The sequence below is a fragment of the Myotis yumanensis genome, unplaced genomic scaffold, assembly GCF_028538775.1.
Source record: "Myotis yumanensis isolate MYYU_CA2020_CCGP unplaced genomic scaffold, mMyoYum1.0.hap1 SCAF_9, whole genome shotgun sequence".
Lineage (NCBI taxonomy): Eukaryota > Metazoa > Chordata > Mammalia > Chiroptera > Vespertilionidae > Myotis > Myotis yumanensis.
The window spans coordinates 38,433,841-38,452,274 of record NW_027223760.1 but is presented as its reverse complement, the minus strand read 5'-3'; the positions used below and the strand labels follow the sequence as shown (position 1 = coordinate 38,452,274).

Sequence of the window (18,434 nt, the reverse complement as noted above, 5' to 3'; positions counted from 1 at the left end):
AGCCTGCTGATGGGTCATTACGTGATGGCGTCCCCACCAATTTGCATATTATTCTATTATTAGGTAGATAGAAGACTATAGCATTCTGTGCATTACTTACATAACTTATTTAAATAAACTTCCATCCTTGTACACTTAGAGTGGTTACAAGTTTCAGTGCTTTATTAAATGTCCTTTATAAATATACTAGAGGCCCGGTCACAAAATTTGTGCAAAGGCCTTGGCCCTGGCTCCCACCCACCATGGCAGCGGCTTTGTCCAGAAGGAAGGACGTCTGGAAGGACATCCGGTCTAATTAGCATATTATGCTTTTATTATTATAGATTTTGTGCACATGTCTGAAACTTATTTAGAAGTATATTTTCTGGGTCAAAGGTTATACCCATTTAAAAATTTAATAGATATTAGCAAATGCCAATATCAATTAAATCAATTGTTCCAATTTATAGACCTTCATCTATGCATGAAACTACCTGTTTCCCCACATCCTTGGCAATAGTAGGTATTATTTATCCTTTTATTATTTGCTAAAGTGATGAGTAGAAAGGACAGTATTTTGATGTTTTCATTCCACTTCTGTAAAAGTGAAGTTGAGTGTATTTTTATACCTTTATTAACCACTAGTATGTCTTACTTTATGAATTGCCTTTTGCTCATTGTTCTTTTGAACTATTGATTTTTTATTATTGATTTGTAAAAGCTTCTTAAATATTAAAGATAGTAGCTCTACTCTTTTTTTAAATATGTTTTTATTGATTTTAAAGAGAGGAAGGGAGGGGGAGAGAGAAACATTGATGAGAGAGAGAAACATCAATCAGTTGCCTCCTACACAGCCCCTATTGGGGACCGAGCCTGCAACCTGGGCATGTGCCATGACCTAGAATGGAACCAGCAACCTCTCAGTGCTTGGGATGACATTCAACCAATGACATGAAAATTCATGAAGCATTCCATATTTTAAAAAAAAACACACACACACAAGAAAAGAAAATTTTGAGCCACACCAGCCAGGGCAGCTCTTCTCTGTTTTATGTATTTGAACATGCTCCCAAGTTTATGCTTTAACTTTCTATAGTATTTGTGTGTAGTATAGCTGTCTTACATTTTTATGTGTTCAAATTTATCAAGTTTAAGTTTCTATGTATTCAAATTTACCAGTAACTTTCTTTATGGTGTCTGTGTTTTGTATCAAATGTAGAAATACTTACTTGGCCCATTTTATTCAGTAAACATTATGATCACAGGCCTTGCACCTATATGCTTTTCAAATTCTATAAAGATATTTGAAACATGGAATAAAATATATTTTGTTCCAGAAAACAAAAATAAAATTGCAAACTAGAAATTACTGTTTAATTAAATGTTTACAACTTAAACCATATACCAGATTTATTAATTACTAAAAATGCATTTGAAAACAATTTATCGGACAGATTTTTCCCATCTCATCAAAGTTCTTATAAAGAAACGTGATTATAGAGATTACAGAGAAATCATAAATTAAATGTTTCCTATACCCAAACAATATCGAGGCAAAACTACAAAAATGGTTTTCAAAAAATTATAGTTAATATGGGTTGGGTACACCAAATATGTTTGGATGACTGACTAGACAGCTTCCAGAAGGGATAACTGAGGTCCCTGGTGTCTAGGAATAGCTGGTTCTTCAGCTCAAAGTCGAAAAAGAAAAAGAAAGGAGGGGAAGAGAGAAAGAAAGGGCTGTGCTTTTTTCTAATACTAGTAGATTTTATTATTTATGTTTAAATTGTGGATTCATTCGTAATTAATTTTGATATGAAATATATGAAGCTTTTTTTCTCCTAGGAAGCCAGTTGTGTCTAATCCATTTGTTTATTTAGTTAGTTAGTTATTAATATATTAATAACTAAGAGAGGAAGGGGGAGAGAGAGAGAGAGAGAGAATGAATGACTCATCAATGGTGAGAGAATCATTGATTGGCTGCCTCCTGCAGCCCCTATAGGGAATCAAGCCCACAACCCAAGCATATGCTCTGACTGGGAATTGAACTGTGACCTCCTGGTTCATAGATCAGTACTCACCCACTGAGCCACACCAGCCGGGCTTTAAACTTTTTGAAAAGCTACCTTTGGTCATAAACTATATTCCCACAATGTATGTGTCTTCAATTCATTTTTTCAATAGGAGAACAAATTACTACTTACAATTACAAGTTGGTTATCAGTATTCTTTCAAAAGTTGTTTGAAAGTGGGAGACCTTTTTGGGGAAAAACAACTGGCTTCTCTACTACCTAACAAATGGGGGGGAGGTTGGAAATGTGTAAATACATGTTTTGAGAGGAAAAGAATTAAATATCACACTGAGGAATAGAAGAGTACTAGGAGTTCGGAGAAGAGCACAGCTGTGCTCCCTGAAAGCACTGTGAGAAGTTTGGTGGAGTAGGGAACATTGGAGTGGGGTCTTGAAGTAGGGGCAGGTGTTGGAAGGCAGTGGTCTTCAGGCTGGGGTAGCCATGCCCTTGATGGTACAAGGTCCAAAAGAGACATGACAGATGGCATTGAAGGTTCAATTTCTGGGTCTTTAGTCCATCTGTTCCCATTCATAAAACCCATCAGCTAGAGTGCACAGCACAGGCAACCCCTGAAATGCTGGTCTTTGTCTAGAACAGGTACCTTCCACCCATCTCTACCTTATTATGGAGCATTTCACTTAAGTATAAAAGCCCTCTGGGTCACGAAACAAAGAAACAATCCTAAATGTTGGGTACATGACCAGAAGTTCATGCTTTGGGGCCTAGGTGGCAAATTCTTTTGCAAGTGTGATCATTTCCAATACTTTGCTTTTAACAAAATTGAGAGAGAAACTAATTAAGTTGTCAGCTAATAGGTCATTAAAAACAATTTTTGATATGTTCACCAGGTGCTTTCGTAGAATTATAATTCAGAAATCAAAGTAGAGTGATGATTCCCTAACGAAGCTCCTGCTAGCTCATCTATGTATCTATCTAAATGAGCTTTCCCAGAGCTTTTATATATAGAAATGAAAAATAGGAATAGATTGGATTCTGAACTCAGTCTAATTCAAACAATGAGAATATTCATTTTCAGATAAATTAACTAATTGGAGAAAAAAACTCCCTATCCTTGTAAGATACTTTTCCAACCAGTTTTTTTTATTGTTTTCTATCTTGAATAATTGTTTATCTTCCTACAGTTGTAATAAGTAAAGGTAACTTAAACCAGGGATGAAAAAAATGAATACTTAGAGCCCTGTGGTTATTAGAAATGAAAGCAAAATTAATCTTTCAATTTACACACACATTTTTGTGGCAGAGTGGTAGATGAGGTGATCAGTAAAAGGCTTCTAAGCATGAAAATGTTTTCTATTGGGATAAAATTCTGTGGGCAAAGTGGGAATGGAAATAGAAGTTCAAGGTGGAAAGGAATGATATAAAAATTTCAACTCTCAAAGAAGAACTTGTTGGTGTGTTTTTTAAGTGAAGAATGGTGGGTTTTAGATTGCTGGGATTCTTAGATTCCATTGGTGACATTAAAGGGTGATGGAAGAGTTTATTTTAAAATATCAATATTTACAATACTCCAGAAATGACATCTTTTGCAGTTACTGAAGCATTTCATATGTTTATTCAAAAAGATGCAGAAGATACATAGTTTTAAAAACATTTTAGGGAGGAGGATAGCAGCAAAATATTTTAAGGAGTTTGCCAGGAAAATCTTTTTCTAATGCTGGAGTCATGCTGATGTTTGTGGATTTACTGCAGAGAGGAGGATTGAAGACAGAGAAGAAAGGGACACAGCTCATGCAGCACACACAGTTCCAGGGGGAAACATGGGCAGAACTAAGGAAGCAAGCAGAGGACTTAGGAGAGAGGAGAGACACTGTTTAACTGAGATTGGGGTCGGGGGGGGGGGGGGGTGCGTTCCAGATGGTGACCTTGAGCTAGAGCAGGGGGAAGTCCAAGAGGTAAGTTTGGATAGAGCATAGGACACTGATGACTTTGGACAGTGAGAAGAGATCTTTGGAAACTCAGTTCTGGAGGAAAGAAGCCACAGTCTGCATTTAACGCTAGGGGAGGGGATGTAACCTGGGAATATTAGAGCTGCTTTATATTCTGTCTACTCCCAAATGGGCTTAGTTGGTCAATCAGAGGGGAATTAAAGGATTTCCAAACATCAGAAGGAACCCAGTTTGAGGTCATCAGGTGTGGTTACTAGCATACTTGATTGGTTCACTTTCTCAGTGATGTGGTCCACTTGACTTGGGAGTGATGAGAGCATTTGGCAGAAGAATAGAGGAGGCTTCAGGGAGGCAGGGACTGTCAGCCTTGTCCATTGGTTTTCTGGTTTCTCCCTTCCTTCCTTCCTTCCTTCCTTCCTTCCTTCCTTCCTTCCTTCCTTCCTTCCTTCCTTCCTTCCTCCCTCCCTCCCTTCTTTTTTTTCCTCACCCAAGGACATTTTTCCATTGATTTTTAGAGAGAGGGAAAAACAGACAAATATTGATGTGAGAGAAGCACATCGATTGGTTACCTCCTGCACAAGTCCCCACCAGGGCCTGGGCCCTGGAGGAGCCTACGACTGAGGTACGTGCCCTTGACCGGAATCAAACCTGGGACCCTTCCGTCCGCAGGCGATGCTCTATCCACTGAGCCAGACGGGCTGTGGCATAATTTCTTCTCTTTTTTCCACAGTACTTACCACCTTCTAACATACCATAGAATTTATTGGTTATTTTTATTGCCTTATGTAGGATATATGATGCAGGGAACTCTGCTTTGTTCACCAGTGGGATCAAGTCACTAGAACACGGCATAGTTTGTGCTTAATAAATACCTATTGAGTAAGCATTCAGTGAAAGAACAGATATGTTTATGCAATATACATTTATTATTTCCTTAATTAACAAAGTGATGTTCAGCCTGCAAGGGGGTTTATGTTGGCACAACTCAGAGGGAAGAAAATAAAGTGGAACCTCTAACTCACACCATACACAAAACAAAAATAAATTTCAGATGCAGTAAAGACTTAAGTGTACATAATTAAACAACAAAAACTTTGGAATAAAATCTAGGAGACCAGCCTGGGCAGCGTGCCTCAGTGGTTGAGCATCGACTTATGAACTAGGAGGTCACGGTTCGAATCCTGATCAGGGCACATGTCCAGATTGCGGGCTGATCCCCAGTGGGGGGTGTTCAGGAGGCAGCCAATCGATTCTCTCTCATCATTGATGTTTCTATCTCTCCCTCTCCCTTCCTCTCTGAAATCAATAAAACTATATTTTAAAAAAAGAAGAAACTAGAAAACTAACAAAAATAATTTAAAACAAAATCTAGGAGACCAGATGAACCATCTAGGATGGGGCAGATCCTCTTAACTAATGAAGAAAACTCAGGAGCCATAAAGAGAAAGAGGGACACATTTGACAATATGAAAACTTTAAGGAATATGTGTGATAGAAGGCAACAGAGTCAGCAGACAAATGATAGATTTCGAGGAAGTATTTGAAATGTTGATAAGAGCAAATGGGTTATCTTTAACACAGAAATCAAAAGACTCTTAAAAATTGAGCAGAACATGATTGGCATATAATCAAATCTAAAAGGCTAATAAAGAAATGATATTTAGATAAACTTAGGGACATGGAATTAAAGTATCAAAAGTTATCACTTTATACCCATCTGAGGAAAGTTAAAAGTACATGGTGTTTGTTGCTGGCAGGAATGTGGGGAAAGTATGTTCTCTTGGTGAGCTGGTAGAAATCTGAATTGTCACAGCCTTGTTGAAAAGCAGTCTGATGACATTCATCAGAATTAAAAATACACTTCTTGGCTTTGCATTAACACTCTGGGACTCTCATAGAAATAAAACCGAAATTTTTTAGAGATATAAATAAATAAATGTTTATTGCAGTATGGTTTATCATGGCAAAAGACTGGGAAGAAAAAGTGAATGTTCTTCAGTAAGGGACTAGTTGAACACATTACAATATCATTCTCACCATAGTGTGTGTGCAATATTCAAAAGGAATGCATTAGCCTACCTGTAGAGAAAGGTACTAGATTAGTTACAGGGTTACCTGGGAAGGTCATAACTATGAAATGGGAAATGAGGGGAGGGGAAGGCAAATTAAAAGGAAAAAAATACTGTACTAAAGGACAAAAAAGTATGCCATAATCCCATTTATGTAAAATGATGCCTGTGTAGGTAATGACATTTGAAATTAGCCTTCAGACTTATAGGCAAGTTTTTTAAAAAGTCAGGTCCAGAAAATTCTATGTCAAATCAATGCCAACTTAGTATTACATTTCTTCAGGAAATATAAGAGTTTTTGAAATGTAAATTCTAGGGCAGGTAGAATGAATGTGTTCTGGGTTCTTCTGTCCTCCTTCCCCCACCCCTCCACCTTCTCTCAGCCCATGACGGCATCGTGATTAAGATTGAGGTGCAGACCAACGACGAGGGCTCAGAGAGCTTGGAGACGCCAGAGCCCCTGATGGGACAGGTGGAAGAACATGGCTTCCAGGACTCGGAGCTGGGTGACCCTTGTGGAGAACAGCCAGATCTGGACATGCAGGAGCAGGAAAACATGTTGGAGGAGTCCACGGAAGGCTCCGGCGAGTTCAGCGAGCTCAAGCAGATGCTGGTGCAGCAGAGAAACTGCACAGGTCAGTCGGGGCAGGGACACTGATGGTTCAACAGGTGTGACAGAAACCAAGCACAACCTCAGGTACAAGCTTCCTGCCTCAGGGTTTATGAGCATCTGTCTCTGGGCTAGGGAAGAGGTGTTAAAGCCAAATAGTAGGTCAGGCAGGATCCCTCCTTCTACAGGCAGGAGAAGCTCAAATGAATTGCCCAAGATGGTGGCAAAGCTAAAACTTCCCTGTGCTGACATGTCCTTGATTGTTCTTATGTCACTCTAGATCTCTCACCTGACTTGAAAATTTCAACCCTTGGAGAGCACGTCTTTTTGTTTTGTTAATCCTCACCTCAAGATCTTTTTTTCATTGATTTTTAGAGAGAGTGTAAGGAAGGGGAAGAAAAAGAAATATCAATGTGAGAGAGACACATCAGTTGGCTGCCTTCTGCACGTGCCCAGGACCCTTCAGTCCAAGGACCGATGCTCTAAACACTGAACCAAACTGCCTAGGGCCAGAGCACATTATATATATATATATATATATATATATTAAAGGCCCGGTGCACAGATTCGTGCACCGGTGGAGTCCCCCAGCCTGGCCTGCGCCCTCTTGCAATCTAGGACCCCTCAGGGGATCTTAGACTGCTGGTTTCGGCCCGATCCCCACAGGAGGCCTGGCCTGCGGGGATCTGGCCAAAACTGGCAGTCCAACATCCCCCGAGGGATGTAGTAGTGCATGAAGCGGCAGGCAGCTGGGGAAGAGCCGCTCCCACTCATCCCAGCCCTGCTGCACCTTCTGCCACCAGTAGCAGCTGCACTCGCCAGGTGTGAGCCTGGCATCTGGCGTCCATTGGTCAGCTGAGTGGCGCTTCCACTGTGGGAGCGCACTGACCACCAAGGGGCAGCTCCTACATTGAGTGCACATCATAGTGACTGGTTGACTGGTGGTTCGGTTGCTTAGGGTTTTATATATATAGACTAGAGGCCTGGTGCACGAAATTTATGCACTGGGGGTGGGGTCCCTCAGCCTGGCCTGCACCCTCTCACAGTCCAGGATCCCTTGGAGGATCCCTTGGAGGATGTCCACCTATGAAATTTGTGCACTTGGCGGGGTGGTCCTTCAACCCAGCCTGCGCCCTCTCGAAGTCCGGGAGCCCTCGGGGGATGTCCATCTGCTGCAGAGGCGGGAAAGGCTTCCACCACCGCCATTGTGTTCACCAGCCGTGAGCCCTGCTTCTGGCTGAGCAGCGCTCCCCCTCTGGGAGCGCACTGACCACCAGGGGGCAGCTCCTGCATTGAGCGTCTGCCCCTGGTGGTCAGTGCGCATCATAGCGGCCAGTCATTCTGCCGTTTGGTCAATTTGCATATTAGCCTTTTATTATATAGGATATTTTATTTCAGAGAGGAAGGGAGAGAGAGAATCATCAATGATGAGAATCATTGATTGGCTGCCTCCTATAGGGGATCAAGCCCACAACCTGGGCATGTACCCTGAATGGGAATTGAACTGTGAACTCCTGGTTCATAGGTAAATGCTCAACCAGTGAGCGACACTGGCCAGGCGAGAGCACATGTTTTAAAACAACTGACTGTGCTTTTTTAGTAGAATCTAGGCATCATTTTCATTTAATTATAAAATTTCAGGGTCACCATTCTGCAAACTTATGAGTCCAAGGAGAACAGTAGAAAGAGGGCTTGCACAGCCTCATCCCAGGATATCTTTTGTGGTCATTTTCTGATGCTGAACCAACCATCCATGCATTCCTAAGAAGAAGCCTTACCTGATTGTGATGGTGTCTTTCTTAAACCTATAGTAGACCTTGTTAGCTACTATTTTATACAGGAGCTTTATAACTGCATTCATAAATAAAATGAACCTGAAGTTCTTTTGAATCATCCTTATCTGTATTGGAAACAATACTGTAGTAGACTTAACCAATGATCTGGAAAGCTTTTGCTCTTTTTTTATATTCTAAAAGTAATGTATAATATAGGAACTAAGTATGTTCCTTGAATTTTTTTTTAACATTTTTTTAAAATATATTTTATTGATTTTTTACAGAGAGGAAGGGAAACGGATAGAGAGCCAGAAACATCGATGAGAGAGAAACATCGATCAGCTGCCTCCTGCACACTCCCCACCGAGGATGTGCCCGCAACCAAGGTACATGCCCTTGGCCGGAATCGAACCTGGGACCCTTGAGTCCGCAGGCTGATGCTCTATCCACTGAGCCAAACCGGTTAGGGCTGTTCCTTGAATTTTTGGTAGAACTCACTTGGGTTTGGATAATTGATTATGTGTGAAAGTCAACCATCATAGCAGTTTACATATTCTTTATATTTAGAAATATGTCCACATCCATTTTCTATTTATTTATTTTCCAATTTTTATTTATTGAATTGAGAGAGAGAGAGAAAGAAACATTGATTTGTTGTTCCCCTTATTCATGCATTCATTGGTTACTTCTCATATGTGCCCTGACGGGAGATCAAACCCACAACTTTGGCATATTGGATGACACTAACCAGCTGAGCTACCTGGCCAGGGCATTTTAGTTAGGTTTTTTAAAGTATTATGTTGATTTTTAAAAGTTTTTTTATTTTATCTGTAGGTGATTCCTCTGCAGTTTGCCTTTTTGCACCTAATAAAATGTGGACATCCTTGGTCAAAAAATGTGGATCTAGATCCTTATTTTTATTTTTTACACATTTTTTATTATCCTCACCCAAGGATATATGTTGTATATATATTTTTAATTGTAGAGAGAGAAAGGGGAAGGAGAGAAAAAGAGAGCAACATCCATGTGAGAGGGAAAAATTGATTGGTTGCCTCCCATACATGCCCCAATTGGAGATCAAACCTGCTACCTAGGTATGTGCCCCGACCAGGAATCGAACCTGCAACCTTTTGGTGTACAAGAGAATGCTCCAACCAACTGAGCCACACCAGCCAGGGCTAGCTCCTTATCCTATACAAGAGGCCCAGTGCACGAAATTCGTCCCTCAGCCTGGCCTGTGACCTCTTGCAGTCCAGAAGCCATTGGGGACGTCTGACTGCCAGCTTAGGCCTTGGGGATTGGGCCAAAGCTGGCAGTCAGACATCCCCCAAGGGACCCTGGACTGCGAGAGGGTGCAGGGCGGGCTGAGGGACACCCCCTGCCCTCCAGTGCACGAATGACATGTACCGGGCCTCTAGTTTTTAAATAACTGCATGCTGTTTCAGAATTCTTTTTAATATACCCTGTTGTCTTTCACAAAAGAATAGTGAATTGATTCCAGTCAAGGGCATGTACCTTGGTTGCGAGCACATCCCTAGTAGGGGGTGTGCAGGATGCAGCTGATCGATGTTTCTCTCTCATCGATGTTTCTAACTCTCTATCCCTCTCCCTTCTTCTCTGTAAAAAATCAGTAAAATATATTTTCAAAAAAAAGAATAGTGAAAGACACAAAGCAAATTGTGAGTAGATGCTAAATTGGACCTTCATAACAGAAATTCCAGATTGTCCTTTGAACAGTCCCCACTAATTCTATTAGAACCTTAGAAAATTACTAAATAGTCCTTTTGGGATTTTGAGCCATGAATTTTAGGGCCAGATGTTCCATTCTTATTTCATTAAGAAAAAACATCTATGATGCTGAGTCATTGAGATTCTTTCTCTTTCTCTCTGAAATAAAATATATAAATATAAAATGTGCTGGAGAGTCTGAATCCTCTAAGGCCTATACTTCCCCCTCTGTCTTTCACAAACAATCCTGGATAAACACCAGGGCAGCTAGTTACCAACCTCGAAAGCTGCTTCCTCCTTCCCTGTCTTTTTAAGCATGTGGTCCTAGGACCTTCTAGATCACTTGCTGTCAAGAATCCTGACAGTACTGAGGCAGCGTTGTCTTATGGAGCTCAGCACATCTATGTTCTGACTATCACACTGCAATTGTTTTGGCTTCAGAGGAGTAGCAGAAAGTGCTATGGCCTAGCAGTCACTAATAAACTTACAAGACCTTGCCAGTCACAGACGCTGCCAGCTTCAGTTTCTCTGTCAGTTGAGGGGATTGAGTAGGTGGTTCCCAAACTGCAAGCTCTGGGAGTTCTGACTTTATTTACTTTATTTGGGAACACAACTTGATATCTACAGTCTTGGATGCCCCATGTCTGTGAAATGGGGATAAGATACAGTGAATATGAAAGGAGAGAATAGGTATGAAGTGCTTTGGAAAAGTTCTCTGTTTGCTTTTAAGAATTCCACAAGTGCAGATTGTTATTGCATCTTCCATCTCACAGGTGGGATTAGAAAAGTGACTTTCTCAGGTCACACAAAGTTGGTCAGTGTGACTAAAAATAGAATCCCTCATTAACAGTGTTTAGGGAGTACCAAATAAGTACAAGGCACTTGAGAAAACCCAAACAGGCGTGGGAGGCCACTCCTTTTCCCTAGGACTTACATTCTCATGGGCCACAGGAACACAGCCTTATTTAGGTCGTAAAGGACCAGATTAGAGGGGGGAGGGGGAGGACATTCGTTAGTGGGAGTGTTTGTGGCATTCACACCAGGGCTTGTGGGAAAGGCAGATGAAACCCCCTACCCCAGCTTCAGGGTTGGTAGAGCCTGACTGTGCAGGTGAGTCATCCACCTGTGCAAGTGAGATGCTGCAGGGGAAGGCTGAATTCTCAGTCCTGAGGAGGTGCACCCCACATGCTGAGGGCTGCAGGTTGGGATGATCAGGGAAGGTTTTAGGGAGATGAGAGGATTGGAGCTGGGTGTTAATTGATGGGCACGATTTGGAGACATGGGAACGGGGGGGGGGGGGGGTGAGTAAAGGTACCTGAGGAGAAATCTCCAGTTGAGTCAGAAAAGATGTAGCCAGTGGGGCTGAGCTGAGTTCAGGTAGAGGAGACCCGGTGACAACTTGATGAGTCAAGACCCTTCGGATACAGCGGGAAGAAACCCAACCCTTAAGTAGCTTAAATGGAAAATTAGTTTATGGGCTTGAATAACTGGTAGGTTCACATGTATGCCAACCTCAGCACCTGGATCTGGGGGGCCCCTCAAGAGGATTCACATACTGGTGTTCTTTCCTTCTGATTATTAGCAATGTGGGAAATGGGCACCAGCAACTCGCCTTACGTAAAGTTCCGAGAGGGTCTGGGCTCATTCCTGAACCAAATGGATATATTGGTTATTTATCCAACCCTGTGGCTGTGGGGATCACAGTGGCAGGCACTGGAAAGTCTTGTCCCAAAGAAAGGAATTAGGGAGACAATATTTGTGCCATGCTTGTTGGTGAGGATGGAGCGATGCTTTCCTAGATTCGCGTTGCCAGCGCTAGGCAGCAGCTAATGTCTTCTTGCTGTCTCTCCCTTCCTGTGCCTGGAGCAGAGGGGATCGTGATCAAAACCGAGGAACAGGAGGAGGAGGAGGAAGAAGAGGAGGAGGATGAGCTGCCGCAGCACTTGCAGGACCTCGGGGAGCTGTCCGGGAGATACAGCGCCAGCATATACCAGACCCCGCTGCCAGGGGAGCTGTCCCCTGAGGGCGAGGAGAGCCCCCCGCCCCTGCAGCTAGGAAACCCGGTGGTGAAGAGGCTGGCGCCCATGTCCCATGGCGACCGGCACATGGGTGACCGGCACATGAGCGACAACCGAAGCTCCTCGAGTCAGCAGCAGCGGAACCGGCGTGGAGAGCGGCCCTTCACCTGCATGGAGTGCGGCAAGAGCTTCCGGCTGAAGATCAACCTCATCATCCACCAGCGCAACCACATCAAGGAGGGGCCCTACCAGTGCTCTGAGTGCGAGGTCAGCTTTCGGCACAAGCAGCAGCTCACGCTGCACCAGCGCATCCATCGCGTCCGTGGAGGCTACGTGTCGCCAGAGCGTGGGCCAGGCTTCGCTTCCAAGCACACGCTCAAGCCACGCCCCAAGTCGCCCAGCTCAGGCAGTGGCGGCGGCCCCAAGCCCTACAAGTGCGCCGAGTGCGACAGCAGCTTCAGCCACAAGTCGAGCCTGACCAAGCACCAGATCACGCACACGGGTGAGCGGCCCTATACATGCCCGGAGTGCAAGAAGAGCTTCCGCCTGCACATCAGCCTGGTCATCCACCAGCGTGTGCATGCGGGCAAACACGAAGTCTCCTTCATCTGCAGTCTGTGCGGCAAGAGCTTCAGCCGCCCTTCTCACCTGCTGCGCCACCAGCGGACTCACACGGGCGAGCGGCCCTTCAAGTGCCCCGAGTGCGAGAAGAGCTTCAGCGAGAAATCCAAGCTCACCAACCACTGTCGCGTGCACTCCCGGGAGCGCCCTCACTCCTGTCCAGAGTGTGGCAAGAGCTTCATCCGCAAGCACCACCTGCTGGAGCACCGGCGCATCCACACAGGCGAGCGGCCCTACCACTGCGCGGAGTGTGGCAAGCGCTTCACGCAGAAGCATCACCTGTTGGAGCACCAGCGCGCCCACACAGGCGAGCGGCCCTATCCCTGCACGCACTGCGCAAAGTGCTTCCGCTACAAGCAGTCGCTCAAGTACCACCTGCGGACCCACACAGGCGAATGAGCCGCCGCCCAGCCTGCCTGCCCAGAGGCCTGAACCCAGCGGGCAGGGCATCCCTCTAAGCCCCCAGCCCCTTTGCTGTGAGCCCCCCTCTCCTTTCGTCCCTCCTCCCAAGGACACAGGAGTCCTGAGACCAGGTCGCTTGCTGCCGTGTTTACCGGGGCTCCAGGGGTGGGGAGAGCTTGGACCTGGGGGAACCCCTTCGGGCTGTTAATTTCCTTGACAATAAAATGGATGAAACCAATCAGCACGGGGGGAGTGATTTGGCCGCCTGCCACTGGGAGGGGCGGTGCAAGGGCACTTAGTTGGGGATAGAACTTTATAATTACCTTTTGGATACTGTGGTTCTATTTGATAATAATAGAGTAATTTTTTAAAAGATGAGTGTTTCCTGTTTGCCGTTTTTGTTTGGTTTTGAAGGGGAGGGGTTGAGAAGGTGCCTAGTGTCAGTTGACATCATGTGCCTAGTGTCAGTTGACAGGTTTTCTTAAGTCCCTTTTATGTGCTTATTCCCTATGTTGGATGGTGAAGGGGATGCAGATCCCACTGATTATAAAATCGAAGAGAGACAGGGCTAAGGAGCTTGAAACAGTGAATGGGCCTGTGGAAGTGTAGAAGCTCCTGGCGCCCTGATGTGGGCAGACAGGTGGGAGTTCAGGAGGAGGCAGGAAGAGTGACAGGTCTAGCATGGCCTGGAAAGATGGTCCTACAGCAAAAGCTGGGTGCTTCCCTCAGGACCAAGCAGCCTGCTGAGCTTGAAATGTGGCTGGAGGGTGGTGTGGCTGGTGGCAGGGAGGCATAGGGAAGGGGTGCAGAGGCCCCTGGGGCCAGTCTTAGGGGAAACCATAAAAGAAGACACCATTCTGGACTTTTTTTAATTTTGTTTGTATGTTGCCCTAAAACTCTCTAGATTTGTTACATGCATGAATGCACCCTGGTTTCGCTGGGTATTCATTACCAATTGCCATCTAGCGAGGCCTAGAGAAAATGCAGGCATGTTCCATTGCCCACAGAGCAAATGACTCATTCTGCTCCTGGGTTTGGCAGTGACCCAGAGAGAATTCAGGTAATATGGGCCAGTTCATGGAGGCTAATGGAGTACCCCACTCCTCCATGAGAACTGGGGAGGCCAGACTTCGCTGAAGGCAGAGAGACTGACCTGAGAGACAAGAAGTAGGCAGACTAAGTCGTGAGTCTGGGAGTGGGGAGGAGGGGGCAACGCACAGGAGAATTAGAGGGAGGAGATGCTACACTATTGTCTGAAAGGACCATAGCAGTCAACCCACCTCCTTTCCTTGTAAAGATGCATAAAGCACGGAAAGGGGAAGTGACTCCCAAAAGCTGATACTTGAAAAGATATGACTTCTCTGTTTACAGTGCAAATTTGTAAAAGGATGGTAGGACATCAAGGCAGGCAGCCAGAGCAGGGGCAGAGGCTGGGTTGGCACAAAGAGCTGGAGAGGTGGCCAGTCTTAATCCGGATCTCCAGAACCAACTGGAGAGGAGTCACATCCAGAAGCAGGGACTTATATGCAGGAAACAGTGCCAAGCACACAGTGCTCTACTGACCACAGGAGCTGGAGAAGTCAGGACAGCTTCTCCTTGGAGGTGGATCTGTGGACTGGGAGAATTCCATAGATGAGGAAAATGAGGAAGGCCTTTGGGTGGGGGTATTAGGACGTGTGGAAAGTGGGCTCTAATTGATGAGAGAACAGTGATTGATTTGGGAGAGAACTTGTGGAGAGAAAACAGGGTCAACAAGGTTGGCTTGGAGTAGACCTGGGGTGCAGAGGGATCTCAGACTTCAAGACTGGAGTTTGAATTTGACCTTTTATGAGAAATCACCGAAGACTGCTGAGCAGGAGAGAACATTGATGCAAATAGATGGCAAAAGACTGAACCTGGAGAAGGAATCCTACCATAGACATGGGAGAACCAACTGTATTCAATGGATGGGTCATGATGATGTTGAAGGATGACTGAGGAAATGGCTCTTTTGAACACCAGCATATTTGAAGCCTTGAAGAGGTGTTAGCAGAGATTTTTTGGAAATATTTAGTGGAGGGCCATTGCTGCTCCAAATCTTGACTAGTCCTGGAATTTGAAGACCAAAGAGTGCTGGAAACATTCTGACTCAAGTGAAAGATGATGTTTTGGGATGAAATCCAGGGTAGGAACTCAGAGAGTAACTTCATTTGTTATGCATTTACTAGAATGGTGCTAACAAGCTTTCTTTTTCTAGGCATCTGGTGTAAAGGATTCAGTATAGTCAAAGACTGGTACTTCTTATGTGGAGCTGGGCTGTCAGGGGATCTCTGTGTCCCTATCTCCCTTTCCTGGGCTTTAACCCCCTCTTCAGGCCTCTTCCTTCTAAGCATCCAGCACCCTGTACTCCAGTTGTCCCTCTCCTCATCCTGACACCTTGATACCATCATGATTCTCACTTTCCACCTGGCATAAGTTCCATAGTGGTCCGAGGCCGACATCTACAGAGATGGTCACTAAAGTGTGGACAGCCTCTGGGGTCAAGCAGATGTAGATTTCAATTTAGTTGTGTGAACTTGCACAAATTAACAGAATACCAACTTCCGCATCTGTTCAGGGGGATAACAAAGTTCCCATTGTTCTGAGGCTTAAATAACAAAGAATAAATACATAGCAAAGGCATTGGCACCTACTAAAGTTTTGATAGAAGTTGTCTAGAAGCTAAAATTTCATTATGAGCTTCTAGCTAATAATGCCAGCTTAATTTCGTTAAAACAGAAGTTCACAGAGGTGGTGGGCTGGCAGTGTATTTTAAAAGAATGAATCTCTGAAAAGGAAATCTCCCCAGCAAGCAGAAGTGGAAAATTATTTTCATGTGAGGAAGTTCAAATCAAACCACATAGGCAACTACACTGGGTCACGATAGCATAGTTGTTGGGGGCGGGGGGGGGGCCGTTCAACTCACCTCACGCTCGCCAGAGTTTGCAGTGGGTAATACCCTCCTTACTGGGCATCTGGTACTCTTTCATAGTGCTTCCCAAGAGTGCCCTTAATTTAATTAGAAAGCCAGACTTTCAAACTCCTAAATTGTCACTTGCCACTGGCCCCATGGGGTTCTGTACCAGAAAATAATTGCCACTTATTGAGCACATCTTACTTTAGAAGACTTTGCCTTCTAAACAATGCATAATTCTGCTGTGTGCATCGTTTGACTCGTTTTATAGGCGAGGAGCTTGAGGTTCAGAGAGTTTAAATAGGCCCAAAGTCACACAGCAATCAAATGGTAGAGCCAGGATTTGAACCTGTGTCTTATTCTGAAGTCCATGTGCCTGGCCACAAAGTTCTTTCCCTGGGACCTGAAAGATTATTGAAAAAAGGAAAGCCAGCGCCTCTTTCAAATTATTCCATTTTATTCTTAGACAAAATGAAGGAAAACAACATATAAGCAGAACATGCTCTGTGCCATATGTTTGTCAAAATTATCAATGTAGTAAGAAAATAAAACTTTTAGAGGCAAAAATGGCCTTGGTGTCCAGCCTATGGTTTTCCAACTGGAGAAGTTGAGACAAAGAGGAGCAGGTTGCCTGTGCTGGCTTGGTCACTCATGGAGGCCAGCAAATGGAGCAGGGCCTGGCACTTTAGGGATGCTCACTGTCACACAGCCCCCATTTTTATTAATATATGTGTGCAAAGCATTGTGCTGACCTTCATGGAGAAACAAAGGATCAGGAAGCCATCCACTGCCATGACCACGCTTAGAACCTGGTGGAGATTCTGTGGCCGAATTCTCTAGACTCAGCCTTTGGGAGTCTGGAGAGTCAAAGCCATCATGGAGACCTGTAGGCAGAAAGAGCCCACCTCCATCTTTTCTCTGTCCCTCCTGTTAGGGTAGCTTTAACTAGCCAGGTGTCTGCGGGGACCTTTCCTGAGGCAATGTGGTAGTGGCTCTTCAGATTAAGGGATCAGGGCCAGAGGCCTCTGGGCCCTACTGTTGCCAGGGCAACGGTGAATCAGGCCAAGGCCTCTCCTCCAGCTTTCTGGAAAGTGTTTTGGTGCTGAGGCCTCTTGCTGCTTCCCAGGCATAGTGGGAATCTCTAGATTTAAATTTAAAAATCGATTCTGCATTTTCTAGTTCTAGTTAGGTTCCTTGAAATGAGTATTTTTTGTTAAAACATAATAGAATCTAACCTTTTTATTTCTATTTTCTACAAAGGGTAACTCCAACCTAAAAGAATTTTTTAAAAAAGGGAGAGAGGGAAAGGGGTGGGGGGAGAGAAAGGAAGTAAGAAGAAAAAGAGAGAAAGGTAAGGAGGGAGGGAGGGAGGGAGGAAGGAAGGAAAGAAAGAAAGGAAAAGAAAAGAAAAGAAGGAAGAAAGAGGAAAGAAAAATGAAATCAAGTAGTACTGATAGTGGCCTCACATGAAAACTTCCAGGAAGCAGTCAGACCCTACCCTCGAGTTTGTTAGGGATAATAATAATCATCACTGGTTCTTACCATGTTCCAGGCACTGTGCTGAGTAAACGCTGTCATGTTTTATCTTGTGACAACCTGTGAGCTCATATTCATATCCCCTTTTACAGATGAAGTTCAGAGAGATTAAGCAATTAGCCCAAGGCCACATGGCCAGAATTTAAACCTAAGTATGTGCTGTTAATTGCTGTTATATACTGCCTCCCAATTTCTTCAACATGGATCTTTAATAAAAAGGCAAAACAGTACTATTTCTCTCTGATTGGCAGCTCTGCCTGTCCTGTGTAAGTACCAGACCTGGCTGAAAGCAGATAGCTCGCTGGCTGGCCAGTCCAGCAACACTGGGACTGGGGACCCAGCTCACCTAACCAGGAGAGAATGGGTGTGTCTGGACGCCCAGCTGGCCCCCATTTAAAACTGATCCCCTCTCTTCTGGAGGAACTTTGGGAAGAGGCTATCTATCAAGGCAAAGTCTCCCTTTCTGTATTTGTCTCTGATGTTGGGACCTAAAAAGCCATTTGTTTAACCCTCAGAGAAGGAGTTGAGTGAAGTAGAGTATAAGGAAAATGCACCCATACCCTAATAAAATAGCACTCACACCCTGAGTCTAATCTTTTGGGCTTATACTACCTCTTGGGGTTCTCACCATTCCTTCCCCTACTATTACATGAATGTGAAATGCACTGCTTCTCTTTATAAAATAATGGCCAAATTCTCAAACTAACTCAAACTGCAAGATAGAAGTACCACAACTGTCTATTAACTAGGGTAATAGAAAGTTGAATTTTTTTAAAAATATATTT

At 44.3% G+C, this 18,434-nt stretch overlaps 1 protein-coding gene across 3 annotated transcripts in view; it reads left to right on the top strand.

Annotated features, from left to right (window-relative positions):
- The window catches only part of ZNF777 (zinc finger protein 777), a 34,806-nt gene extending 17,382 nt beyond the window's left edge, over nucleotides 1-17,424 (top strand). For all 3 annotated transcript variants that reach the window (XM_070424122.1, XM_070424124.1, XM_070424123.1), the window contains exons 5-6: nucleotides 6,411-6,662; nucleotides 12,010-17,424. In XM_070424122.1, the coding sequence (XP_070280223.1) occupies nucleotides 6,411-6,662; nucleotides 12,010-13,178 (1,421 nt within the window). In that variant the 3' untranslated portion in view covers nucleotides 13,179-17,424. The remainder of the gene's footprint in view (nucleotides 1-6,410; nucleotides 6,663-12,009) is intronic.
- The last annotated feature ends 1,010 nt before the right edge of the window (nucleotides 17,425-18,434 follow it).